Here is a 27,301-nt window from a genome sequence, read left to right on the forward strand (position 1 = left end):
TCTTGGGACTCCCCAGGGAAAGGTGAGCAGTTTGGGGCAGGGGTCTCCAAATTATCCCCCCTCCCCTTCGCACTACAGACCCCCTTGTGAGGAGGAAGTAGGATAGGGAAGGGTCGGTCCACTGCTCAGGCCTCGATCTCAGCCTCAGCTCCAAGATGGGCCCAAACACTGTATCTTCCTACATGGGCAGCCCAGGTTCTGGAGGTCCCGACAACCACCTGCTCTTGGCCTGGGACACCCTGAGGGAGGGCGGTGGGCATGAGGAAGCCTTACCTGTAGATGGCAGAGCTGGGGTAGCTGCCTGGGTCGTAGCTGACACGCACATGACCCTGGTACAGCTCCACTGCGATGTGGTCATTGTCCCCATTGTACAGCAGGATCCCGTTGTCCTCTGCCGTGGAGACCTGATGGGCAAGGGCACTTTCTCTGCCACCCCACCCCACCCATCAGTGGCACAGGTAGGTGGGACAGATGGGGGATCCACATTTGGAAGAGGGATGCTGTGCGTAGAGCTGCCCTCCCCTGGCTGCCCAGGGGACACATCCTCAAGGGGATGCTGACAGAGGCTGGCAGCCCCTGGTTCAAATCCCATCCACTGCCAGGCTGGCCAGGGCCACAGAGAGAAGGCAGACAGACCAGCTGAGGCCTGGAAACGACGTGCGAGAAGGGGCAGGTAAGAGACCTTAGGACTATGTGCCCGGAGAGGAAAGTCAGATCGATGCAGGGTAGCTTGTTCTATGGGCCTCCGGGAGCCACAGAGAGGACAAGGTGAAGAGGGCTCTCTAATAGCCATGACCACCCAAACCTGGAAGGAGCCACTCAGGAGGTAGCACCTGTCTGAATCTGTGTGAGCAAAAGCTGGAGTTGCCTTGGTGGGGGGAGCCCTCTGTGAAGCCGCAGAAATGATGATCCTGCCTTGTCCCTCTTCCCCCATTGCTTCTGGTAGACAGCCTGACTCCCTGGTCTCGTACACAGGGCTGGCACACAGCCCAGGCTGGACACCTCATAGCACCCGTTTCGCTGGACTCAGTGACTGGTCCAGGGATGGGAATGGGACTGAAGACAGGCCAGTGACGGGGACAGCAGGAGGTGCCTGAGGCAGTGGCTGGGAGGGTGTGGTGAATTTTATTTCACTGAGCAGTTGGGCTAGCTGTGTTGTTGCAGTATAGACAGTGTACATGGGCAAGACTTAGGAGAGGTGATAAAGTGGGGGAGAGCACAGTGAGCACGTCGGGAGGCTGAAGGGCTCTGGGAGAAAAGAAGAGGACAGAGAGGAGAAATGGCTGCCAGGGTAGGGAATGCAGCTGTTGGAAGAGGGAGATGGCCAAAGAGGAGACGCAAACTTTTATCATGTGATGTGCACTGTCCTCTCCCTCCCCAAGAAACGTTTAGCAAACAGTGCCATTCAAGTGGGACCCGCTCTTTGCCCTCGAAACACTGATGTTCTGAGATGAAATTCAAGACACGAAATGGCAAAATAAGGGCCCCAGGGACAGGTGGCCAAAGATACAAGCCCAGAGCCAACCCTGACTGTGTCCTAGCCACATGGAGAAACCCGTGTGCAGCATTCGAGGCTGAAGCTCAGGAGTAGGCAAGACTGGATAGTGGGAGAGGACCCGGTCACCCAGGAGACCACTTCTGGCCCTGCCTTGAGACTGCTTCTGTGACCTGATAACATTTCCAGATGTGCCTGACCCACATCCCAAGCGTTTTGACTGACACAGGCTGCTCCCAGTTTTGGGCAAGGATGCCGTTTGATGCTCGGACCTGAGGCCACGGCCCCCTGCTGCCTGACTCCCCTCTGTGACTGGCGCCCTGGGCACGCACCTGCAGCGTGATGTTGGCCCGTGGCCAGTTCTGCAGATCGGTGAACTGCAGGTAGGTGTCCCGATCCACAAAGTTAACACTGAGCAACTTCTCACACTCGGGGCCGCCGAAACCTGGAAGGCACTGGCACACCGGCCCGCTGCCCTGGTCCACACAGTTGGCTCCATTCTGGCACTCAGTCCCCTCGCAGGGGCTTCTGGGGGCAGGTGGGCGGGGAGGGGTCTCACAGAACTGCCCACTGAGAGGGAAAAGATACAGGTCAAAGAAGGGGCAAGGCAGCATCTTTCTCTCCCACAGTCCTGGAGATAAATCACTAAACATCTTGGGAAACTGGACCCTTAAAGCAACAGAAGATGCTCCTAATGAACACTTTCCCCGAGAGAACAAGCCAGAAGGATACTGAAGACAAGGTAGGAAACAGGGGTGGTCCCTGGAACAGCATCATAGCTATCACCTGGGCATTTGTCAGAAATGGAAAACCTAAATCTGCTTAACAAGATCGTGTGCACATTGAAGTTTGAGAAGCACTCGTGGCTCGTGGCAGTCAAGTCTGCTAGCAAATTTTACTCTTGCCCATTTTACAGAAAAGAAAAAACAGACACGAGCAAAAGAGAGAAGACTCCAATTACTAAACAAATACAAGAGGGGACAGTACTTCCGGCAGGTAGTTCTGACACAGCATACATCCTGTAGCGTCAGCATTCACAACAGCCCAAAGCGGAAATAACCCAAATGCCTGTCAGCGGATGAATGGATAAACGAGTGTGGTCTATTCATGCAGCGGAATACTATTTGGCCACAAAAAGGAATGAAGTTCTAATACATGCTCCCACATGGATGAACCTCAAAGACATGACGCTAAGTGAAAGAAGCCAGTCACAAAGGACCACAGATTGTATGATTCCATTTATATGAAATCTTCAGGATAAGGAACTCTACAGACAGATACCAGATTCTTGGTTGCCTGGAGCTGAGATGGGGGGCAGTGGGGTGACAGATAAGAGGTATGGAGTTTCTTGTTGGAGTAATGAAAATGTTCTAAAATTGATTATGGTTAATGCATGCAAAATCCTGATAATAGAGTACAAGCCACTGAATTATATACTGAAGCTGGGTGAATTGTATCTCAATAAAACCGTGGGGGGAAAAAAAAAAAAGACCCAAGCAGAGCACGGGAGGTAGGTGCCAGAAGGAGGGCAGGTGTTCCTCACCCCCAACTTTTCAGAGAAGTCAGGCTGTGAAGGTAAATGACCTTTATGCTAGGACATGTCTTCAGAGGTTTTGCTGGGCAGGATGTGGTGGGCATTGACCAGTAATCTGTGCCCACCACCCCCTCCCTCAACCAGTTTAGGGACCCTGTGCCTATGATCCGAGTTATTAGGTAACTTCCCCAAGGCCACACAGCTAGGGATGGCATAGCCTTGGTTAAAACCCCAGGATCCAACTTCCAGGCTCTGACCCTGGCTCCCTCCTGCCGGCTCAGTGGCTGGAGGCTAGAAGGCCTCAGTCACTCAGGGCACAGTGGGACCACTCACCTGTAGCCTTCAGCACAGAGGCAAGAGTAGCTGTTGACTCCATCCACACACCGGGCCCCATGCTGGCAACGGTGATCCCCGCAGTCATCCTGGTTCTCACTGCAGTTGTTACCTGCGTAACCTGATGCGCACTCACACCTGGGGGCGTGGGGGGATCAGTCCCTCACTCAGCCGGGAGCCCGCAGGGCCCAGGGGCTGTGTGTACGTGACAGAGAACCTCAAGGCCTGCGCGTCTGTGGGACACCCAGGAGATCAAGCAGAGCTCTGGAGAGAAAGATGCCCCCAGCCCGTCCTGGTACGCTTTTCTGGCACAAGAAAGGAGCTTGTGTGGGCTTCTGAGTGACAGCAGCTTCCGGGCTGGGAGGATAGACACCGAGGGGCACGAGGAGATGGGGATCCGGTCACGGAAGACCCACCCTGGCCACTGACCACACAACCGAGGCCAAACTTCAGTCCCTTCTCGACCTGCCCAGCTTCTCCCCAGCACAAGGCCCTGAATCCTGGGGCTCATCTTGCCCTCTTCTCCAGCCTCCCCAGCTCCACTGGACCAGCCTCCTGGCCCTCCCTCTGCAGGGCTGGTGACCCCTCTCAGCGATTCCAGCCCAGCCCCCAGCCTCGGTGACCTGGGGGTCAACCATTTGCCTATCAAATCAGGAGCGCACTCCTCCACCTACTTTTCAGTCACAGCCTCTCAAGATGCCCCCTGGCCTGCTCCCCCCACATCGGGCCCACCTTGTGGTCAGACTGGTCTCCACTGGCAGCAACCCCCATCCCACCCACCAGCACTTCCCTACCTTCACACCTATTGATTCTGGAACATCCCCCTCCTCTCTCCCTGCCCCAGTCCAGCCTGGCCAATAACCTCACCTCCTCCAGGAAGCACCCCCAGCTATCATCAAGAGATTCCCCGTTGGAAACTCTTTAAACTGCAAACTCCACGGTTCAACCACACAACCTGGAGGGCAGGTACCCCGCCTGGATGTTTTTATTCATTCCCAGTTTTCCAGACTGTAAGTGACACCTTCCTACCCCAGTGAGCACGCACACGCACGCACCCCTAAAGCTGGTTTCATGCCACAATACTTTTCCTTACTACGTAAAAGGGCATGTTGCTTCTCAATGTTAGTTTTTCATGGTACTCTTGACCCACCCTATTGATCGCAATGCACTACTGGGTCTTGGGCTGCAGTCTGGAAAATGTGCTGCAGCTGAGCCTCCGCCCACTCGTTTACATTCGCTCCCTCGGTCATTCAGGGACTGAATACCCGCCAAGCTGCAGGCACAGCGGAGTTACTTACACCCGCCCGCAAAGACAGGAGAGCGAGAACAGGCACCACACAGCTGCTCTCTGCTCATTTCCCAGCACAGGGCGAGGGACCGCGTGCAGTCCTGCTTTATTCCAGTTCTGAGGCCCAGCCCCTCTGAGCGGCAGCCACACCCCTCGAGCTGCCACTGCCCCTCTGCCATGGCAACCCCACCCCCCAACGGCACCCCACAAGTGCAGCATCTGGGCGGCATTTGGGTGGGGGCTCCCATGCACCCCTCAGTCTCAGGCTGGACCTCAATAACCCCGGTCTCTTGCTTCCTGCCACTGTCCTTGGGCGGCTCCTGCTGGACAGTGGGCTTCCTGAGAGACTCCACCCCTGACCCTGGCCTGAGTGGCTGGGGTTGGGTCCCTCAGTCACAGGCCTCAACCCTGACCATCTGTTTTGTCCTGACCAGTGGAACGGGCTCCCCAAAATGGGACTCTGTTTGCAAAACTGCAGATGGAAACATTTTTAAAATCCATGACCTTTATGTGGTCTTCAGGTGACAATGCACTTCCATATATGCCAGTAACAATGACAGTGACAACGGTCAACGACCCCTTATGCAAACCTCCTGGGGCTAGATAGATTTTGAAATTCAGAATCTTTTGAGGTTTGGAAAGGTGACACAATGCCTAAAGCATTATGTAACACTTAACGGGATCTGGGGCAGCCCCTTAATTACGCACACTCACATTTCTGCAGCAAGAAGAGTGACTATAAGTAGCCTCATGTCACTGTACATCCGGTTTTATTACCAGATACGTTCAGGTCAGACCAGATTTTGCTATCAAATGGACTTTTGATCTTCAGAGTTTTGTTCATTTTGTAATTGGGGATGAGAAATTGTGGATCTGGGAAGATAACAGCCATTTACGGCACACTTATCAGATGTCAGACTTGGAGCTAAGTGCTTTCTGTGCATTTGCTCATCTGACCCTTACAACCACCCCACGAGGAAGACACCGGGTGCCCAGTTTGCAGACGAGAAAAGAGGCTCAGGGCAGTCAAGGCATCCATTCAGCGTCATGCTGTAAACCCAGGTCTGTCTGACCAAAGCTGCGGCCGCCACCACCCTGAACCCTCGTAAAGCTGAGACCAAACTCACTTGACAAAGTAAAGAAACAGAATGGGGAGACCAGAGGGGAGGGGACTTCAAGGCCCATGCCCTTGCCTGGCCCTGGAAATGGGCAACACTCACCTGGGCCCATCTGGAGTACCCACGCACTGGGCTCCATGCTGACACGGGTTCAAATCTGAAGAACAGAAGTCCACCAGCTGCTCACAGGCCCTTCCTGGGGAAAGAACGAGGAAGAGGCAGGAGAGAAGCTGCCCCAATCTCTGCCAGGCAGCTGGCCTGGCAGAAACCTCCTGTAGACACTGAGGGAGGGCCCCAGCCATCCTGCCCACAGGAACAGGGCTCAGGGCAGGCACACCTGCCCACCTCTCCCCACAGATGCCAAAACTCCACCACACTTACCCGCATACTGCAGGGGGCACTGGCAGGTGTAGTTGCCCACGCCATCCACACAGGTGCCCCCGTTGGCACATGTGTGCTCCACACAGTCGTCCGTATTCACCTCACAGGTCGGTCCTTCAAAGCCAGTGGGACAGGAACACCTGAGGTTGGGGGGGGGGGGGCGGGCAGGTGAGGAGAGACGGACAGGTGGGCAGGGCCAGGGCAGCAGCCTTCCTGAGGCACTGTGGAAGCCTGTGTCCACCTGTGACCATCATCATCCCAGAGCTTTGGTCCCCACTCCTGGCCAGGCCCTTGCTAGGCACTGGGGTTAGAGTAAACAAGACAGTCCTGCACTCTGGGAGCTCACTCAGTCTAGCCGGGGAGACAACAAGGAGACCGGCAACCAGAGGAGAGGCCAGGATGGGGCCACACTGAGGCCGGGGAGATGAGGACAAAGAGGCAGAGGACACCTAGCCCATATGTCAGGGATGAGGCGAGAACAGGGCTGGGGGTAAACAGGAATCAGCTCATAGAGGGTCCCGGAGACCAGTGATCTTCCAGCCGGGGGAGCACCTGCGGTTTGCCAAGAGATCTGTGGGTCAGAGATGTCTGAGAAATTGATTTCCAGATCTTCAAGTCCTGCACAAACACTTCCCTAAACAGACCTACCCAGAGCTTCAGAAAGGCACGTGCACTTCTCCCAACCGCAGTCCAAGGTGGGGACGTGCCTGGAGCCTAAAACCCTCAGGCACCAGATAAAGGGACAATTAAGAATTGACCGAGCATTAAAATAATTTCTGGGGGCACCTGGGTGGCTCAGTCGGCGTCCGACTCTTCAGCCGAGGTCATGATCTCACAGTTAGCGGGTTCATACAAAGACCCATGTCAGGCTTTGTACTGACAGAACGGAGGCTGCTTGGGATTCCCTCTCTCTCCTCTCTGCCCCTAACCCCCCTCAAAATAAATAAACTTTAAAAAAAATTAAAAATTAAAAATAATTTTTGATGACAGATCACTCTGGGGTTTTTGGTATATAATCTCGGAAGGGTTTCAAATAATTGAATGGCATGCTACAATAAAACGTCTAATCCCAATGATTTATTTCAACAACTCTTTCTCAGCATTCATAGCTATATACATATATTTTTATAAAGGAATATATTGGATGCTGAGTCCTCATTCTGTCATATTCACCCTGGGACACATGAATCAGAAAATTACACACAAAAAAGCTCCATCTGTTATCTGTAATAATTATCAATAAAATTTTGTAGCGGAGTTATGTTCTGATCAATTGTATATCATTGATTATTGTAATGACGACTCTGAAAAAGAAACCGTTCATCAGAAGTTTATGGTGACAAGAAAAAAAAAAACCACTTTAAACTTACATTCCCATGTTGGTGGCAAAGAAGTATGGCAGCGTGCTCAATAAACAGACTCTCTAGTATCACAACAGATCACATGCGAACAAAAATGGAGGCGGGGTTGGGGAGTAAAATGGAAATACTAGTTGGAGGAGAGAGAGGGAAGACGTTTAAGCAGTTAAAACAGGAGCTTATGGGTGTAATCTTTAAGTGTATCAAATTGCGGCGCTATTCAGATTCCACTGGCAAGTGATGAGAGTGAAGTAAAAAGTGAGATCTTTCAATGTTAATATTTACAACATCCTGGAAACTAACCTCCCTTGCAATGCAAAGTTCAACTTACCACGAAAAATTCCAGCCGTCAGTCTAAGACCGTGTGAGAGGGGATGGAATTAAGTTTCGTGGGGGCACGTGAGCAAAAAGGTTTGAAGCGCACTGTTTCGGGGCCTACTGTCATCTGTAGGCCTCCCACCCCGACCTAGCGGGAAGCGTCTGAGGGGGCTCCCCTAGCTCCCCACTCTCCACAGAACCCCGCCCCTGGAGTCTATCAATGAGGAGGGGGTTGGACAGAGCCTACTGTAGGGACGCCGTTTCCAAGGTGACGACCTGGGAGAGGCTGTTTAGTGTTTTATTTTTCACATCTGGTGATTTAGGTCTGCAGAGACAGGTTTGGCCATTCCTGCTAAGTAGACTCATTGTTTTCTGAAGAGGAAATTTGTTCGGCCGGCAGTTTATTTTCAGTAACTAAATACTGTGTGTTCCTCTGCAAAGCTCTGGGTCCAGGAGGGCTCTGGGAAGGTGGGGGGCTCGTGGAGGGGTCCTGGGGGAAAGCAGAGTGGGTGGGGGCTTGCGTGGTGAGCTCAGAGAAGTCAGGAGGCCCGGCAGCCCAGGTGTGACCTGTATGACCCAGGAGACCACAGCGGGAGGCCCCGTACTTGCTAGCAGGAGGCGGGACTATCGGGAGGAGACTAGGACTTGCTCCCACCTCTGGGGGTGGGGGTTGGGTTGCTTGATCCCAAGGAGCTGGCTGGGGGCCTGCCGTCAGGCAGCCCCGGCACAGCAAGCAGGTGGTTGACTTCCAATTGGAGGCCTTGGGGTTAGTGGAGATTATAGGGGTTTAAAACACCCCTAAACTGCCCCTTAGCACTGCCACTGCACATGGCCTTGGCCATAGACTCCCAGTGCCATCAGAAGGCCCTCTGGCACCTGGCACGAACAGGGAGGGGCCTGGAGCAGGGGCGGGCAGTGTAGCTCCGAGCCCCCGCCCTACCTGCTGCTGTGAGCCTGGCAGGCCCGCATCTCTCTGGGCAGCAGGGACCTGTGATAGGTAGGCATGGAGGGGTCTCTAGCACACCCCCACCTCCTCCTCCAACACAGGGAGGCCCGGGCCATCCCACCCACCAGGTTCCAGCCTCTCCAGGCAACTCACGTGAACCCAGCATCCTCGCCCTGCCGCGGGTGGCAGGTCCCGCCGTTTCCACAGGGGCTGCTGGAACAGCTGTCCAGGGACACCTCGCAGTCACGGCCCTGGGCAGGTGGGGGAGGGGGACAGTGAGTGAGGAGGACCTCAGAGGGACCCAGGGATTGGTGTGAGCCGACAGAGACAGCCAGCCCGCTCAGCAGCAGGCTTCCCTGTCCCGAGAGTTACCTGTTCATTCATTCATTCACTCATTCATTCATTCATTCATTCACGTGCTGGGTCATTGACTAAACATTCCCTCGAGCAGCTGCCCTGGGCACTGTGGGCAAAGTGGCGAACAAGACAGCACAGCCCCACCTGATCTTGAACGAACAGCCTTCCTCCTCCCCAGCCCCAGCCTCCACTCACCTTATAGCCGCTGGAGCAGACACACCTGTACGCCTCAAGGGCATCATTATGGCAAGTGCCCTGGTTCTGGCACGGGCTGGACAAGCAGGGATCACACTTGGCCTGGACAGCCAGCGCGGGGGGACCTGAAGCAGGGGGGAGGTATCAGGGGAGGGCAGGGCCGGACAGCCTCAGAGACAGTGCTGGAAGCTCTCTCCCCAAGGAGATTTCAGCCCTCCCTTTATTTCCTCCGCGTCTGGTTCACGCCCCCTTTCTAAGCCCACCTTCCCGGCCTCCAGACCCTCCTTTGTAAAGTGTGGTTAATAACAGCACCTGCCTCGGGGGCCATATTGGCTAAATAAGCTAATCTGAAAAGTGCTTAACAGGCAGGCGTTGGACGCCCAAGGAGCCCCCACACGGCGTCAGGGCAAAGCTGTCCGCGTGAGGGCATCACAATCGCTATTACTGAAGCCGGCTCTCACTCCCCAGCATGGTCACGGTGAGCAGAAGACTGAGGGCAGCCGCCTTGGCAAGGAGGGGACACAGCTCCATGAGAGGCCATGCTTAGGAGCAAAGAGCCCATTTGTCTTTGAGATGTTTCTCTCCAAGGCTGAACAGGAAAGAACCCTCTCCTGTCACCACAGGCAAGGCCTTCCCCAGCCCCTCCAGGACCCACTGGTCCTCTTCCCTGAACTTGGAGGTGGACGAGGAGCCAGCAGCCAGGCTGCTTGGGGCACCACCTGTGAGGGGCATTAGGCCCTCACAAGAATAAATAGAACTAGCTGGTTAACTCAGGTTTCCGCTTAGGACTCCTTCTAGAAAAGGAGAAATACTGGTTCTGCTGAAGAGGTCTGAGCATTAAGAGAAACAAACACTTTTCAGTGATAACTGGAAGGAAGCATGAGCAGGTTTCCCAGGCACTGATGGGGTTCTGTGTTTTGATCCCTGGTATGTTCGTTCAGTCTGTGAAAATTCAGCGAGCCATTCACTTATGATCTGTGTATCTCGCTATTACGCATGTTATATTTCAATAAAATAAAAAAAAAAAACTTACCAGTGTCAACCCCACCCCATTAAATAAATATTGAGCAAATGTTTCGCTCCCAACAGGCAAGCCACAGATCAGGTCCCTCTGAACCGTTACCCCTGTGACAGCATCCTTCACGGAAGGTGGCCATTAGCCTATGGCTGTCAGTTTCATTAAAAAAAAAAAAAATTTAAACATTTATTCATTTTTTAAGAGATGGAGAGAGACCGGGCGCAAGAGAGAGGGGGAGACACAGATCCGAAGTAGGCTCCAGGTGCTGAGATGTCAGCACAGAGCCCGAGGGGCTCGAACTCACGAACCGTGAGACCATGACCTGAGCGAAGTCAGATGTTTAACCGACTGAGCCACCCAGGCGCCCCATGTCAGTTTCATTTTTGATGGAGGTCTGTGAGCTTGCAGAGGGCAGGGGCTGCGCCCCCTAGGCGGCCCCCAGCACACAAAGCTGGGCTTGGGGCCGCCTTCAGCCGCCTCCCTTGGCTCAGCTGGGCTCCCGGGCCGTCAGTCAATCAGTCAATCAACCTCCGAATGAGTATTTACAGATGCCCTGAGTGAGGCAGCTTCAGAGCAAAGCGTGAGCGAGTCTCCAATCACACTCAAGTCCCTGTATTTCTGCAAATGTCAGGCGAGCGGCAGCTGGGTCCAGCGGCTCGGGGTTTAAGCTAATTGCCGCGCACAATTCCTACCATAGAGAGGCCCGAGCACTCCCGCTGCTGAGAGGCTTGGAGCTTCCAGAAACGCTGCTGCTATTTTTATTTTCCTTACATAACCCCAGGGAGGGATTAAGGCCCTTACAGCCTGAGATTTTCTGCCTGGCTTTTTTTTGTTCGTTGTACGTCAGGACTAGAAGGCGGCCATACTAACAAGCAGCAGGTGCCTCGTTCCTGCCACCTGACCACCCCCCCATCCAGCGGGTCACCACAGGGACACAGGAGCTCCTGGAATGCCCTTCCAGGATTAGGCAGGTCTCATGGGCTCCCAGCAGCAGGTGGGCGGGATGCAACCCTGTACCCACCACCCCATTCTCGTGCTCCTGGCCTCACCTTGGCATTCAAACTTCTTGGCAGGCGTGGTGAGGAGCAGCTTGCCCTCCATGTCCGGGGGCCCAGCACAGCGGGCAATGCCCGGTTCCTTATAGCCCGTCTTCACCCAGCCAGACAGCCAGCGGAGGTGGCAGTCACAGTACAGAGGGTTGGCACCAATGGCCCTGAGTCAGAGAGCAGAGAGAAGCAGGCATCTATAATGGGCTCCTTCACCCACTGGGCTCACTCAGCCAGGGGCTGGCAAAAATCCCAACAGCCCCCTTACATGAGCCTTTCCTGTGTAGCCAGTGCTGCTCTAAGCACTTCCTACGTGTTGGCTTCCGAGTCCTCCCACACCCCACTCTCCCCACTGTGCACATTGCACCAGTCTCAGAAAGGCCGAGGCACAAAGCGGGGAGGTGAGATTTGAACTGGCGCCGTTGGGGCCAGAGGCCATCAGTGTGTCATCTCCAGAGAGCACGGAGGGGAAGGAGTCACCAGTTACCGCTGGGATGAACCAGCTGCTTTCCCACAGCCAAGCATCCGACATCCTCACGAGCCCCACGGGGTAAGCTCTCTCCTCCACCTCAAACAGGGGGAACTGAGCCTCACGGGGGATAAGTCATTTCCCTGGGGTCACACAACGAATGAAGGGCAGGCTCTGGATCCAGGGTCTGGATCTGACTCTGAAGCCCATACTGTTATTCTTCTTTTCATTTTTAACTAAGCAAGGAGCACATGAACGCATTCTCAGTCTAAGCTACTTTGACATACTGCGCACAGAAGTCTCCACCTCACACGACGTGGTAAACATACTAAATGCCGTGAATTTTACACACCAAAATGATTCATTTGATCTTATGTGAATGTCACCTTCATTTTTTTCAGAAAGGCATGTGCCTGTTACTGACAGGAGAGCAAAATGGTGTAACTCTGACAGAGGGAACCTCGTGATATCTATCAAATCACCCATGCAGTTGCCTTTGGACCTAGCAATTCTGTTCCTGGAAGTTTATCTCACAGATACACCTCTGCAGGTGTATAAAGGTGTCTGTGCGGTGGGACTGATCACAGCCTTGTTTGTAACAGCCTGAAATGAACTACACTATACCCACATCACAAAGAAAAGCTGCACCCGGTGCCTCTACCACGTCAGAAGGGCCCATGGCCATGTGGCCACATGGTCACCGCGCTCAGGCGTGTGGCTTCCCGCTCCTCTCCCATAGTGACGTAGAAGATTCTTCACAAATTATATCCACCTACTGCACATCGTCCCCAGGCAGCTTTTTGTCACCAAGCGACATGTCTTGGAGATCCTTCCAGATCAGCATAAATGGATCCACCTCATTTTGTCCAAGGGCTTCCTGGCATCCCAAAGTAATGGACATCTCCTAGCTTACTGAGCAACGTCCCTCTTGCCAGGCATCCTGGTTGTTTCCAAAGGCAGCGAATACTCTTGTCCGTGCTTCTTTGGGAGGTGTGAGCATTGCTCTAGAACAGGTGCCTAGAAGCAGGCTTCTACTTCTAGATCGCGGAGGATATGCATGCTGGGTGTTCACAGGCCCTCCAAAACGAGGTGGCATCGGTTCACACCCGCCTGCGGCATAAGGCCATGCCTGCTCCCTCCCATCCTCGCCTGACACCAACACCACACAGCCAACTCTGTAGGGTTTACCAACCAGCGGACAACTGCAGCATCTCACTGACTCACAGCGGGAGATTTAGAGATGGGTCAGAGACAGGGCAGGGGAGGGTAGGGGGTAGAGTTCCTCCGCCTAGCAAATAGAAAAATCAGAGCCTGGGGCAGAGGTTCGTTTATATCAACGTTATTTTGAAAATATAAGGCCTGTGACGTTAGTGAGACTGGGCTCATTTATTAAGCACCAAATAGACGCGCTGCCCTCTTCCACCTGTTTCTGGGCAGCAGAGAGGACGTGGACCCCCCCGAAGTGCGTTCGGTCTGATGAAAGCAGCAGCAACCCTGAGCCGGAGTTCCCCAAAATAGCGCCGCTGACGACCGCGCAGTCTTACAAAGCGGCTGAGCGAGACCTGGACTGGGGCCGGCGCAGCTGCTCGCTACCCAGTGACCTTGAGCAGCCCGCCTCACATCTCCGGGGCTCACTTTATGACGCGCTAAAGAGCCTGAAGCCTGGAGGAGGGCAGAAAGACAAGCACCAATAACCTAAAATGGGCACCAAGGGAATAACGCAGCGTGGAAAAGAAGGCCAGTTCAACCTCGACGTGTGTTTAATTTTTTCTGTCCTGATTTGCTGACAACATCCAGCCCGGCTCACAGGACAGCGGAGATGCCTTCCCTTTGCCACTGAACGGGGCCAGGGCCGCTCAGAGGTACAGGAAGCTGGGGTGCCTTGATTTTCTGATGCTGCAGTGTGTTAACGGCAACAACAAAGTCTTTTTTAAAAAGCACAGGAATACAAAAAAATGTGCTCTAAAATGTTTACATGAACCAGAGTAATGTTTTTCACGTAAAAAGTGCAAGGTAATGCGATTATGTTACTCAAGAGGCAAATGTAGAATTTATTTTAAAATATGTTTTGTAATGCACCGCAGGGGTGTGGTCTGGTAATGGGCCACGAATTTAAAGTGTATTACGAATGACTTCTTTCGAGTCCTGTAGCTCATTTCGCGGCCGAGGCCACTGTGACCGTGGATGCCTTGACAGGCCAGGATTGCCACAGTTCCAGTCCCCAGAGAGCAGCCCCTCAATAAATGGCAGGAAAAGTGCGCCTTAAATCCAAGGGCCCCTTTCCGATTCTTCACATAAAAGCAGAAAAAAAGAATAACAGAAAGCACCAAAGTCAATATAAAGCTCTTCAAAAGTAAATTCCGGTGGGGCCAATGCATTTTCCTTGTTTCTATGGAGAGCTCGTCGATCCAAAAGGACTGTGGGTTCAGGCTGACACCCGGGCAAAAGTAGAAATAATCCTGTGTTGTTGATCTTTGGTGTATCTTGGAAATAGCTGAAACAGAAGATACTTGGTGTCTTCCTGCCAAGGCCCCGCTGGGCTTCCATTAACGGAACGGGGACCAAAATAGCTTTTCCTGTGCTGTTTCACAGACCGGCCAACGGTAGAGTTTAGCACATACTGAAACTTCCATGTCTCCCTCACCTGAGCTATACCCCCTCTGCCCACACTCCTCTCGGGCAATCTATTTGTGTGCATCACTATCTCCCGCTGCACTGAGGCTCCCGGGGAGCAGGAACCACGACCCCCCCGCTGTGCCTGACACCCGTAGGCATCCCTCGAACGTTTGCGAATGAACACCTGCCTACGACCATGCAGAATGCACAAAGCGCACTGTGAAAGCAAAGGAAATGCAAAAAGAAAAGAGTTCCCCCATCATCCCAGAAATGTAACCAGTTTAATTTTTGTGGATTTCCTTCCAGTTCTTGTGTTCACACGTGTACCTCAGTGAAATCAGAGTATACAGTCTTCTTTATCCTGTGTTTTCATCAAATAGTAAATTACGGTGTCATAATTACAATTAACTACTTGCTATTCCGTCCTATGGGCATAGTATGATCTACTTAATCATTCCATAGTTACTTTTTAAAGTTATTTATTTTATGTTGAGAGAAAGAGGGCACACCTAGGTGCTCAAACAGGGGAGGGGCTGAGAGAGAGAGAGAGAGAGAGAGAGAGACAGAAAGAATCCCAAGCAGGTTCTGAGCTGTCAGTGCAGAGCCTGACAGGGGGCTCGATCACATGAACTGTGAGATCATGACCAGAGCTGAAATCAAGAGTTGGACACTTAACTGTCTGAACCACCTGGGTGCCCCACCATATTTACTTTTTCACACAGCATTCTTAGTGAATTCGGGATCTAGCTTCCCAGCATGCAGTAAATCAGAGGCAACAAAATGCCAGATTATAGAAATGACCAAAGATGTTGGAGAACCTTGGCACAGGATCTGGCACACAGTGAATATTTGTTGATGAAGAGACGGACGGATGGATGGATGGATGGACAAATGGATGAAAATTGAGCTAGCTGCAAAGTAAATATAAAAGTAAACCACAGCAGAGCGAACCCAGGGCAGTGTGGACGCTTACAATCACTATGGCATATGGACCACAGTGGACCTTAGAAATAACCTTGGTACAGGCAACAAAGAGGCCCAAAGAGAAGAATGAATTGTCTGGGATCCCACTGCAAGTCGATGGCAGAACAAGGAACCTAACGCCACACGTCCTGATTCCTGAAGTTCAAGGAGACTGAATGTGGTGGACCTCAGCCTCCACTGCACCTGCTCACCCCGCCTCCCACATACTGCTAGTGAAGAGGAGAGGCCCGGGCAAGAGTCACAGGAGGAACAGAGGGCACTCCAGGAGCCAGGGACTCCGGATGCTAACTCTTGGGCAACCCCTGACTTGTTACAGAGCCGTGGGTGCCTCCCCCCGCTTCAGATTGCACACGGCCCTTGTGAAGCCAAGCGGAATGCGGTGAGCCTACGCCGTCCTGGTACCACTCCCTGACTCCTTGCAAGTGCTCGAGAAATCCTTATGGAACAGCTACGGCTCTCCCGCGCGGGGCAGATGGTGGACACGTGTGTGCACACGTACACGTGTCCTCAGTACCGCGCGTGCACCCACACCTGAACACAAGCACACGCACAAGTCCCAGGCTGCTGCCTAGTTCCATTTGAGACCCTGGGTATGAAGGGCAGACCTTATTCGTGACGCCGCTTCACTGGAAGCTTTCTTTCACGCAGATGCTGCCCTGTAGAGAGAGGGGCTTGGATGCAGTGAACAAACACATCTAATCTGCAATGCCGACGCCCTGTTCTACAATTGCTGCTTAACGGATCTCTACCTCCTGGTTTATTTCTTCCAGATTGGATCTGGCTTTTTGGCTTGATGTCACTGTTCTCCTAAAGAAAGTCTGAATTTATAGATGCGTCTGGTTCAACGGTTGTTTGGCAGCTCTGGTTTTTTGTTTGTAGAAAACATGCTGTTTGTTCCCCCCTCCCCCTTGAAAAACGAGGCCTCTAGATTTTGAGCTAGAGTCAAAATCGGAATGGACTTGGATATTGTTCAGTTTCATCAGGAAGAAGGAAGGGTAGTCAACTGCACACTTAAGTCCCAAGTACAGGAGATACGTGAAGGGGGAATCCAAAGGCAAGAAAGGTGGACCAGATGCTTGAAGAGGCCTTGCCTGGCAAGTGGTGTTGGGGGCATGGGCAGCTAAAGCAGGCCCTTGTCATAGTGGGGGGTGGGGTGAGGAAAGGCGGTGCGTGGGCCCGGAGCAGGGCAGACCCTGGTGCCCGTGAAGACAAGCACAAATGCCCTCTGGAGAGAAGCGTCTCTAATTTAGGTCCTCAGAGTTCCAAACATCCGCAAAATCTGAGCTCACCACCACTAACTACCAAACGCAGATGGAAACACGGCCCTGTTGACCAGGAGTCACCGAGAACAGTGATCCACACAGCCCTGGCCTGGCCTTTGTCTTGACCCACCATCTCCAGCCAGGCTCCCTCCTGCCTCATCCCATGCAGCCAGCCTCCACATGTCACCACAGCTTTCCAGGAGTTTTCTGCGACTTAATTCTTCCACAATTCCCTTCTATCTGTAAAATAAAGTCCCAACTCTTGAGCGTGACACAAAAGGCCCTTCACAATGGAATTCAATGTTCCTTTCCAGATTCGTCTCTTCTGACCCCACGCTCCTTGCCCAACCAAACCCTGTATGTCCTATGCTGGACAACACAGCATCCCTGAATATGTCATTTACTTTCTCGCCTTCTCGCCTCTGCCCATGCTGTTCCCTCCTCCTAGAAAGTCTTTCCCCATCTTCTCCAAATGGCAAAAGCGTGCAGTTCAGTAGCATCAATGAACACTCACAATGTTGTGCAACCATCACCACGATCTGGCTCTAAAACTCTTCATCACCCCAAACAGAAACTCTATACCCACTGAACAAAAATCCCCCATTTCCCCCCTGCTCCCAGCACCTGTCAGCCACCATTCTCCTTTCTGTAGCTTTGATTTGACTTTCCTAGGCCTCGTATAGGTGGAATCATATGATGTTTGTCCCGTAACGTCTGGGTTATTTCACTTAGCATGTTTGCAAGGTTCATCCATGTTTGTCGCAGGTGACAGAGTTTCATTTCTTTTTAAGGCTGAATAAGATACCATTGTATGGGGGCACCCAGGTGGCTCAGTTTGTTAAGTGTCTGACTCCAGCTCAGGTCATGATCTCACGGTTCATGAATTTGAGCCCCGCATCAGGCTCCCTGCTGTCAGCACAGAGCCTGCTTCAGATCCTCTGACCCCCTCTCTTCCTGCCCTTATCCTGCTCGTTCTCTCTCTTCCAAAATAAACTTTAAAATTAAAAAAAGAGATCCCAATGTATGTCTATATCACATTATCCACTCATCCATCAATGGACACTTGAGTCGTTTCTGATTTTTGCCTATTGCGTGAATAACGCTGCTATGAACATGGGTCGTACAAGTATCTGTTTTCAGATTTATTTGTTTGTTTAGAGCATTAATGAGGGAGGGGTAGCAGGAGAGGGAGAGAGACATGGGCTCAGTCTCATGACTGTGACATCATGACCTGAGCCGAAATCAAGAGTCAGACACTTAACCGACTGAGCCACCCAGGAGCCCCACGTATCTGTTTTGAGAATCTGCTTTCAATTATTTGGGGTACACACTTAGAAGTAGAATTGCCGAGGCACAGGGTAATTCCACATTTACCCTTGCGAGGACCTGGGCATACTGCTTTTTAAAAATCCACATAGTACTGCCAGCTACACGGTTTTAGAAGCAATTCTACATCTCATTATACCACTTCTTGGGGGCAGTACATTTCCAGAGCTTATCCCCCACCCCGTGAAGGGAGAGGCCCAAGTGTGGTGTCTTTTGCTTAAGAGCATGGGCTTTCGAGACAGAAGACCCCAGCCCCCACCACATATGCAACGCTGGGCAAGCTTCTCACACTTTCTGGGCCTGTTTCCCCGTGTGTAGGTTAGGAATAATTGTGCCTATGCTGTAGGATCGCTGTGAGGACTAAATTAGCCGAGGCGGTCAATCAATGGCCATCGCCACTTTTATTATTGCGTATGAAGAACCGTTCTCAGATTCCATTGCTGTTGACCAAACACCGAATGTGTAAGAGTCTGAGATGGGGAGTATCTGAAGTTCACAAGCTAAACTTGTTTCAGGGCAAAAGCCACAAACTTTGACAGTTACAGAAGATGGGGGGGGGGGGCGTGTTTCTCGGAATACAAGTTCTTTTTACATCCAAAGAGGCCTCGAGAATTGGGCCGGGGTTACTTACAGGTGAGACAGGGAGGTCACGTCTGTGAAGATGCCCTCTTGGAGGGTGGAGATGTCATTGCCATGCAGGGACCTGAGGAGAGAAGAGGCTGTCAGTGCCTCGTCCAGGGACAGAGACTTAAGAACTGATGGAGTGTGTCATGCTTATCCTTGGGTCTCGGTCAAGGTCAATGCTAGAGGGAGCAGTTGCCCCACTCAGAGACCCCACCCTGCAAGGCAAGGGAGAGGGAGCGCCTCCTAATCCAAGTAGATAACCCTGTGCCGCAGCCATCACAAATAACCATCACAAATAACTCATCACAAATAACTCAAAGCACCATTTCCGTTTACATGACAAATGGAACGCAAGGCCCTGACCCTGTGCCCTCCCTCACTCTGCCAGCAAGTCTGGGTGGGGGGGGGGGGGGAGGTAGGGGGGGAAGGTCCTTCTTGGTAAAAAAAAAAAAAAAAAGTTACTATGGCAAGCCATAGATTGGGGATAAAGAATGTCACCGTGCCCCAGGCAGGGCTGCCAGAGGATTCATGCAGATACTTGAGAGGACTTCATAACAGCCGTGACAGAGGACTTTGATCACAGGGCAAAAACTCCCAGTGGGAATTCTTAGGAAAGGTTCACAAATCTCTTGCCAACAATCTCCACTGGAACCGGAAACTCACATGCAAACAAGAGGCTACCTTATCTTGGATGCCCCCACCTCCCATTGCTCCCCCAAAACACAAAGTGGGGCAGACAGCAACCCCCATTTCTCAGAGTTTTCTGTTCACTCTTCAGCCTCCATGAGGGGCTTGAATGGAAATGGACAGGCCTCCCAGCTTTGGACACTGTCGGCTCTGCTGGGATCACAGACATGAAGACATTTCTACCCACCAGGTGGGCTTCACGGTCCTCTGTGGGGTGGGTCTCTTTAGAGGAATGAAGAATGAAGAACGGGGAGACTTACAGCAGGCGCAGGGAGCGCAGCCCCTGGAAGGCCAGTGGAGGGATGCACTGGAGGGCGTTGTAGCTGAGAATCCTGTGGGATGAGAGGGAGGGTGAGGGAGGGAGCAGGACAGGGGTGGGGGGCGCCATGTTGCTGACCAGGCCCCTGCAGGCTGGCTCAGCAGCAAAATGAGGGAGGCCTGAGCGTGGAAGAGGGTGTGGGCTGAGCTCCTGGCCTACTCAGCCCTGTGACCCGGGCCGTCCCCTAACCCTTTTATGCCTCTCAGCTCCCTCAGCGGCAGAGCAGGGACAAAAACAATGACAACTTGATAGGGTTTTTCTGCGGGTAAGGGGAGATGGCCCAGGTGAAGCCCTCAGCGCGGTGCCCGGCTCCCAGGGAGGCCTCAGTAAGGAGACTGGGTGTACTTCCTTGTGGAGGCCACTCCAGCAAGGGCCAGAGGCAGGGTCCCCGTGAAGTGGACACCGGACCAGGACCTGCCTCACTTCCAGAGTGGACAGGTGAGGTCCAGGCCCAGCTAGTAATCTAACATTGGGAAGCTGTGGTGGTGACGAGGGCACCATGACTACCCCCATCGTAAAGATGGGGAAACTGAGGCCCTGCAAGGTGAAAGAACTTCGCCAGGGTGGCGTAATTGAGTCAGTAAGCTGGGTTTTTAATTCAGCTTCTCAGTTTCCAGAGTCCACAGGCTAACCCACTCTCCCCAAATGTTTCCAAATAAATGAATCCATCAAGGGTAGATGGGCAGGTTGACAACAAGGGAGGTGATGCTCGTGATAGCTCCAGATGTCCATCAGCAGAGGGACAGGAACACTCCGGAGCAGCCATACAGTGGGACATCACTAGTCGCTGACAAGAAGGAAGGAACTACCCAGACGGGCGATGACATGGGGGAATTTCGGAGTAACTGTGTGGGTTGAAAGATGCCAAACGAAAAGGAGTATCGTTGCACGATCCCAAACATGCAAAACCCTAGGCGATGCGGACTCACCCACAGAGCCGAATGGTGGCGGCCCTGGGACGGGGGTGCTGGGAGGGGCCGTGCAGAAGGGTGTGAGGAGGCTTCTGGGGGTGACGGAAGGGGACTCTGTGTTCATTGTGGTGACGGTTCCAAGGACGTGAACGTAAGTCAGGATGTATCCTTATTTGCCGTAAGCATGTACAGTTTCTTTTATACTGACTGTACCTCACTAGGGCTATTTTCAAGTAATAATGACAGCAGGGGTGTGCTCCTGTCACAGGAATGGGTTCTGTTTCCCCCGGCAGCTGCCGGAACCACTGAGACCAGGACTTCTCAGCCCAGCACTACCAACAATTCTTTGTTGGGGGGCTGCCCTGGGCATTTTACGGTGTGTAGCGGTAAAATCCCTGGGCTCTGCCCACAAGGTGTTGGGGGCTTCGCCTGCCCCCGCTCTAGCTTTGACCACCGAAAATGCTTCAGACATTGCCAAACGGCCCCTGGTGGGCAGGACCTCCCTGGCTGATGGCAGCTTCACATCCAGGCTCACAAAGACTCTGAATGGGAACCAGTTGATGAGAAGACTCTGGAGCAAGTAAGGGCAGGTGGGTAACCTAGAACCAGAATTTCATGGCCTCGGGCCCACCTTCTGCTCCTGGGGGTCTGGCTGGGTCACGACCCCATCCTTTTTTGGGGGTACTGGCTCTAATGTTGGACCACAGTGGAGCCCAAGGGAAAGTTCTTAAGTTCTTGGCACATTATCTGTAAAATGAGGTGTTGAGAAGGGGAGTGGAATACCCCCGTAAGCTTCAGGCCAGTATACGGGCTGCTTGTTATTCTTTCCAACTGATTGCTTGGCATGTAATTAAAGCGATCGTTAAAACAACTCAGAATATGGGCACAAAAGTGTTCGGAAGCACCGTTCACAATAGTCCGAACTGGAAACAACCCCACTACCCATCCGTAGTGAGATGGGTAAGGAAGGTATGGCATATTCCTACAAAGGAATACTACACAGCAGTAAAAATGACCAGACCGCGGCTTCACATAAGTGGACCTCGCAAACATAATGCTACATAAAATAAGCCAGGTACCAAAAAAAAAAATACATCCTGTATGATTTAATTTACATAAAAAGAAAACTGATTTGTGTAGAAGTGCATATGTAGATGGCAGTGCTATAAAGAAAATCAAAGACATGATCACCATAAAAGTCAGGGGAGGGACTTCCTGGAGACGGTGGGGAGGGGGGAACGAATGATCAAGAAGGGGCTGGGGGAAGGACTTCTGGGCGTGCTGTGTTCCGTTTTGTGCCTTAGGTATTTACACATGTGCTAGCTTTATGGTTATTTGTTAAATTGTACTTTATATTTTTTTTGCATTTTTCTGTATGTATGCTATATTTCACAATGAAAAAATTTGCTTTTGCTTTTTTTTTCTTTTTGGCTGGCGAGGCCAGGCACACTCCCTGGTAGATGAAGAGTGACCAGTGGGGCTTGGAGAAAGTCTCGGTGACACAGCGCGCGTGCCCTCTCTCCACCTCCCCACCACTGGGACTCACAGAGTGGTCAGCTGGCTCATGTTGGTGAAGGAGGAATTGCTCAAGGAACTGATCTTGTTGTTACTCAAGTCCCTGGAAAAGACAAAAGCATCACTGCTTAGAAGAAAGAAGAACCCAATCCCGGCTCTCTGCTACAGGCTCCTCCCCTCCCCCACTCTGTCCATGCCCCCGCCCCCCGCCACTCCCCCTCCCACCCCCCCACCTCCCGCCCCAGCCAGGTGGCTGCAGGGGCTTGGGGTGGTGGTAGAGAGGGGCACTTGGTTCACAATAGTTACAGCCCTCTGCTCTGCTCCCTGAACTCCCGCTGCGTCCTCAGGGCTACATGTTTCCATTGCCTTTCCCCACCCCACCCTGCCCCCCACAAGGACAGACTGGCTCATGCCCCCTTCCACCGTGGAAATGCTCCCACCAAGGAACTACCAGATCTAGTGGGCTCCGTGCTTTCTCTCTAGCTAGTACTTCACACAGGCTCCTTCCCTAGCTCTCCTACCGTCCTATCAAGGGGACAATAACCACCTTTTTTCAAATGAAGCAGGGTGATCAAGTAACACCCCCCCCCCAACCCCCCCCCCCCCCCGTCACAACTGATACCCCTCTTCTCAAACCTCCTTTCAAACCCCATCCATCCTCAGACCCCTGACTGTCTTCCCACCCCCCCTCCCCACCTCCCTGGCCGTGCCTCCTCCATCTCTTGGTAAAGCTTCTTTCCCAGACAACCCTACCTTCTTGACCCTCTTCCTTTAGTCCACTCTGGGAGCCTCGGGAAGCTCCTGGCTTCACTCCCCACCACGTGCAACAGTGCCCTCACCTCTGAACTCCCCTCCAGAGACAGTCGAGCTCCAGTCCACATCTTGCACTTTTCCTACCCCCTACCCACCTAGTCCACAGCCCCAAGGACCCAGAAACACTGCCCTAACCAACCCCCCCAGCCCAAGCTCCTCTCTCTCAGCCTCCTCCTTCATTTCTGCTTACTCAAGCCATCTCTTTTCCTGGCTTCTGTCTCAGACTTGTATCTCATCTCTCCCCTACAGCTTTGCCCCCTTTCTATCCATCTTCCACACGGGCGGGCACCACCTGAATCTTTCTAAGACACAAATCTGACTAGGTCACTTCTCTGCCAAATCCCACAGTGGCTCTCATTTGCCTAAAAAATTATCCCAGCCACCTGCTAGGTGCTCCCGGCTCTGGCCCACCTCTCCCTCACTGCCTCCCACATGCCTGGCATAGATTTGCTACACTTCCTGAAACTCTCTTGCCCCTGTTCCCTCTGCCTACTGGTGAGTTCTGCCTCTGCTCTGGCCCCCACACATGGCCTGACTTCATTTCCTCTTAGTAAATGTTCCTCCAACTCATTTAAGACCGGTCTATTGTTCTCAGGCCACACTGCGGTTCTTCTCTGAGCTCTCGGCACACCGCATGGTCCCTGCTTCTGATTGGCAAGGACTGGCCCCACATCGGCCCTCTCTCCCTCCTTTCCTCCCAAAGGTATCCAAGCCACCAGTGTAGCTGCCTCAAATTAGACCAGAGAAAAGCCGTCTATGTCTTTGCTACTCTGTCACCAGCCACCAAATCACTGCCCTCCTCCCACCCCTCACACCATTGGAACAGTCAAAACACATCTGCTAGGTCTTTAGCAAAGACAGATCCACTGGAGCTTCAAGATTCTGTGCTACTCAAAGTAGCCAGTCCCTGAACTGAATGTCCCACAACAAGGACCTTGTGCCAAAGTGCAGTCACCTATGACGCTAAACACACAACTTAGTTTAGCGAACGCTTTTTTCATAGTGACACTTCTCAGTGATGGAAGCAAGACACTGATTTACATTCTGGTGCAAGTTTCTTATCTAATTGCGGACCCATTACAAACAGTTCTCTAGTGACCATTAGTCTATAGACCACACTTTGAGTAGTAGTACTGCTCCAAGCCAAACTAACATGGAATGTTCTCTGGACTTCTTTTTGGGAGAATCTAGCCAATAAGCACACCAAGACAATTGGAGAGAGGTGTTAATTAGGTTGGAGAGCTGAGAAGAAATGAAGTTTATTCTGAGGCTTAGTTCATATATTTTCATGGAGTGGAAAGGCTCAAAGGTGTAAATAACAGAAAAAGAGATGTTAGCCTGAAGAAAAACTTAGTCACTGATGTGTATTTGTAGCTGTCGTATTTCATGTTTGGTTTAGGGGCCAAGGATGGACTGCGTTTTCCATCAGCCTCTACTTCTGCTCTGGCCCCCTTCCTTTGCCAGGATGACCCTCATTAACAATAATTCTCAGCCCAGATGGAGGCTTGGGGTGACAGGCTAGGGAGAAGTGGACAGGGTCCAACTCAAGGGAGCCAGGAACCATGCCATTCCCAAGCATGGCCACTAGGTGGCAACACAGTTCTATGCACTGACATGCAGGGAGGGGAGGGGCAAAATAAAAACCAGATGAGCTGGAAGCCGAGTGGTAGGGAATTCCAGAAAAGCTGGAGCCAGAGCTCCACTGGTTAGATACCAGTGCGCCCGCCCCCCCCCCCCCCCCCCCCGCCCCCGCCATCCTCTAAGGAAGGCTTGGGATCCTCGAGAGGCCCGAATACTCACACAAGCTGCAGGTACTTGAAGGTAGACAGCTGTCCCGGAACCAGTGTGAACTGGTTCCCATCCAAGTAACTACAGGACAGAACACAACAGTTAGTGCGGTGCTAGGGGAGCCTCCCCTGCAGCCAGGGTCTTCTAGTTCCTCTCCTCTCCTACGTGCAGACCACACAATTGGCCCAGAATCACTAACTGGAGGAGAAAAGATGCAAGTTTCTTAGGCATTTGTGTAGATGCCTCCCAAAGAACTCGGTAAAAGCTCTGACACACAAAGCCTCCCTTGGCTTCCTTTCTGCCCCTGCCTCGCCCTCTCAGCCTCCTCCCTGTTGGCGGGCGCTACCCAGGGCTCAATGCCAGGCTCCTCTCTCTCCCCTCTCTGCCCTGCAGTTTTCTTGGCCAGACGGGTCAGATCTGCCACTAGTCCCCTCAGGTCCACCTGCCAGGCCCCTCACCAGCTAGCAAGGCCCTCCCTCCACCTGCCGGCTGGTCCCGTGGGAGCCCCAGACCCAAACCTGCCCAAACCTGACCTCAGGGCTTTCACACCCAAACTGGTTCCCCTGACCCCCTCAGCATCACACCATGATCCTAACCACCCAGGTTCAGGACCCTCAAGGTGACTCTCCTACTCACTCAACAGCACCCCACAGCTGCTGACTCTCCTGCCATTGGTCTCTGCTCATGTGCTGTGTTCCGCTCTCACATCCCCCCTGAATGCACACTGTCACCCACGCCTGGACTCCTCAGCTGCCTCCGTCTGTTCCTCCACCTTGGCCTCCCTTCTGGGACCCACTATACACACTGCTACCCAAGTTGTTGTCCTCAAAGCCAAGCCCACCAAAGGTCCTTGTGACATTCCCTAAGGTGCCCCATGTCTACAAGGTGGAGCTTGGGATTCAAGATGCTGTGAAGGTCCCCTATCCCCCCAGACATCCTCGCTGAGCAGGGATCCAAGGGCCAGGAGCTGAAACCCCCGTTGGGCTCCCTGTCCAGGACCCCCACCGACTCCAGCCCTCAGGATGGCTCACCGCCACCCCCAAAGATCCAGAGAGCAGCAAAATCAGGGCTTTACTCATCCTGATCCATCACTCTGGGTCATACAAAGTGACTTCCCACCCATCTCACGTGATCCTCTCAATGGCTCTTCTCAACACACCCTAGTGGCCCCACTTAAGAGCTGGGAAAACGGAGGCCTAGAGAAGTCAAGTGATTTTCCCAGCCTCTGAACTTCAGCATCCTTAGTCAAAGAAGCCAGGCTGTTCCACCTGTCGTATTATGCTCAGGGTGGCCAGGAGGCACCAAGGAGGAAGCAGGACACTAACATGATGATAGAAAACTGGGCGAGGGACACAGGACAAGGACTGCAGTGGTTGGTGTGCCTGTAAAGAAACAGCCTGCCTTGCCGGTAATGAAAGAAACACAAATGAAAACCTCACACGCTCCCCACAGGGAAGGAAAAGTACAACTACGGAGGCCTGGAGGGACCAATCCCAGGGGACAGGACGAGTTGGGGACGGACCACAGCCTCTTATTTGAGGGTGTCAGTGGAAGAAGCCCAGCTCTCCTCTGTCTGTCACTCACACTGACATCCATGCCCCCACATAGGCTCAGATACCACATCCAAATCAGCACAGGTTTTAGTGCATGATGCCCAGTATGGACAGCGGGGGTGGCCACGAAGGCCATTTCCACACCCGGCCAGCTGGGGCGCGAGTACGATGGCTTTTCTGGAAGGCCATGATGCAAAAGGCAGCAAGTGCCCTAGCAATGCAGCGCTCTTTGACGAGCAGCCGCACTGAAGGGATGTTCACCTCGGGGACTTTTTTTAATAGTGAAACACTGGCAACAAGTCTCCAACAAAGGGGGGTTTGTTACATAGATCATAGTAGATTTGCATGGTAGTGTCATGCGCGGCCAGCGAAAACAAACTTCTTTGAGAGTTTTCATGACGGAGGGGATGCTCACAAGCTGCGGTGAAGCGGCCAACGTAAGGTTACTTCTTATTTCAAAAGCAGGCCTCAGCTTACAGCGAGCAAGCGCTCCCGTGGGAGACTCATGCCATCAGGTGACTGCAGAGGGGGGTCCGACAGAAGCTCAAAGGCTTCCTGGAACCAGTGTCTCCCGCGACGCCCTCGCTCCAAGCCCTAACCAGCTGTTCTTGGTGACCTCGTTCCCCCCACCGTCAGGCCTGGGGCTACTCACAGTTCTGTGACATTCTTGGGGATGCCTTTCGGCAGGACCTGGAGGTGCTTGTTGCTGCATCGGACCACCGTGTCCAGGCAGGCACATTCCTGGGGGCACTGGGGGCGGGGCAGGCAGCCCCCCTCCTCCTGGCCTGGGGAGGAAGGCGCGAAGCCACGTCAGTGAGGGGACAGGCCTTCTTAGGGCCTCTTATGCCTGGGGCCGTGCTCTGGGGTATCTCAGAACAGAAGCCCCTCTCTGACACTACCCCAGGCACCGGTAAGTCCCCTCTTGGCTGCACCCCTTCCTCACTAGGAACAAAGCCCCTTGGACCATTTCGAGGTTAAGATGGGTCTTGGGTCAATTTCTTCTGCCTCAGGTCCAATGTGGACCTCAGCACAGCAGGAGGATGGCAA

General features: G+C 52.9%; 1 protein-coding gene and 1 long non-coding RNA gene across 3 annotated transcripts in view; one reads left to right on the top strand and one right to left on the bottom strand.

Annotated features, from left to right (window-relative positions):
• Positions 1 to 27,301, bottom strand: part of SLIT1 (slit guidance ligand 1) — a 180,979-nt gene that overhangs the window by 3,681 nt on the left and 149,997 nt on the right. For both annotated transcript variants that reach the window (XM_058697335.1, XM_058697334.1), the window contains exons 21-33: positions 26,907 to 27,039; positions 24,714 to 24,782; positions 22,132 to 22,203; positions 19,616 to 19,687; positions 18,676 to 18,747; positions 11,391 to 11,554; positions 9,324 to 9,448; positions 8,925 to 9,022; positions 6,150 to 6,289; positions 5,871 to 5,964; positions 3,363 to 3,500; positions 1,828 to 2,065; positions 274 to 404 (exon numbers count right to left, since the gene is read on the bottom strand). In XM_058697335.1, coding sequence (XP_058553318.1) covers positions 274 to 404; positions 1,828 to 2,065; positions 3,363 to 3,500; positions 5,871 to 5,964; positions 6,150 to 6,289; positions 8,925 to 9,022; positions 9,324 to 9,448; positions 11,391 to 11,554; positions 18,676 to 18,747; positions 19,616 to 19,687; positions 22,132 to 22,203; positions 24,714 to 24,782; positions 26,907 to 27,039 — 1,546 coding nt within the window. The remainder of the gene's footprint in view (positions 1 to 273; positions 405 to 1,827; positions 2,066 to 3,362; positions 3,501 to 5,870; positions 5,965 to 6,149; positions 6,290 to 8,924; positions 9,023 to 9,323; positions 9,449 to 11,390; positions 11,555 to 18,675; positions 18,748 to 19,615; positions 19,688 to 22,131; positions 22,204 to 24,713; positions 24,783 to 26,906; positions 27,040 to 27,301) is intronic.
• Positions 401 to 2,927, top strand: LOC131493152 (uncharacterized). Its single transcript, XR_009252490.1, has 3 exons — positions 401 to 1,878; positions 2,125 to 2,237; positions 2,412 to 2,927. It is a non-coding gene; the product is annotated as an uncharacterized LOC131493152 (long non-coding RNA).

The sequence above is a fragment of the Neofelis nebulosa genome, chromosome 13 (genome assembly GCF_028018385.1).
Source record: "Neofelis nebulosa isolate mNeoNeb1 chromosome 13, mNeoNeb1.pri, whole genome shotgun sequence".
Lineage (NCBI taxonomy): Eukaryota > Metazoa > Chordata > Mammalia > Carnivora > Felidae > Neofelis > Neofelis nebulosa.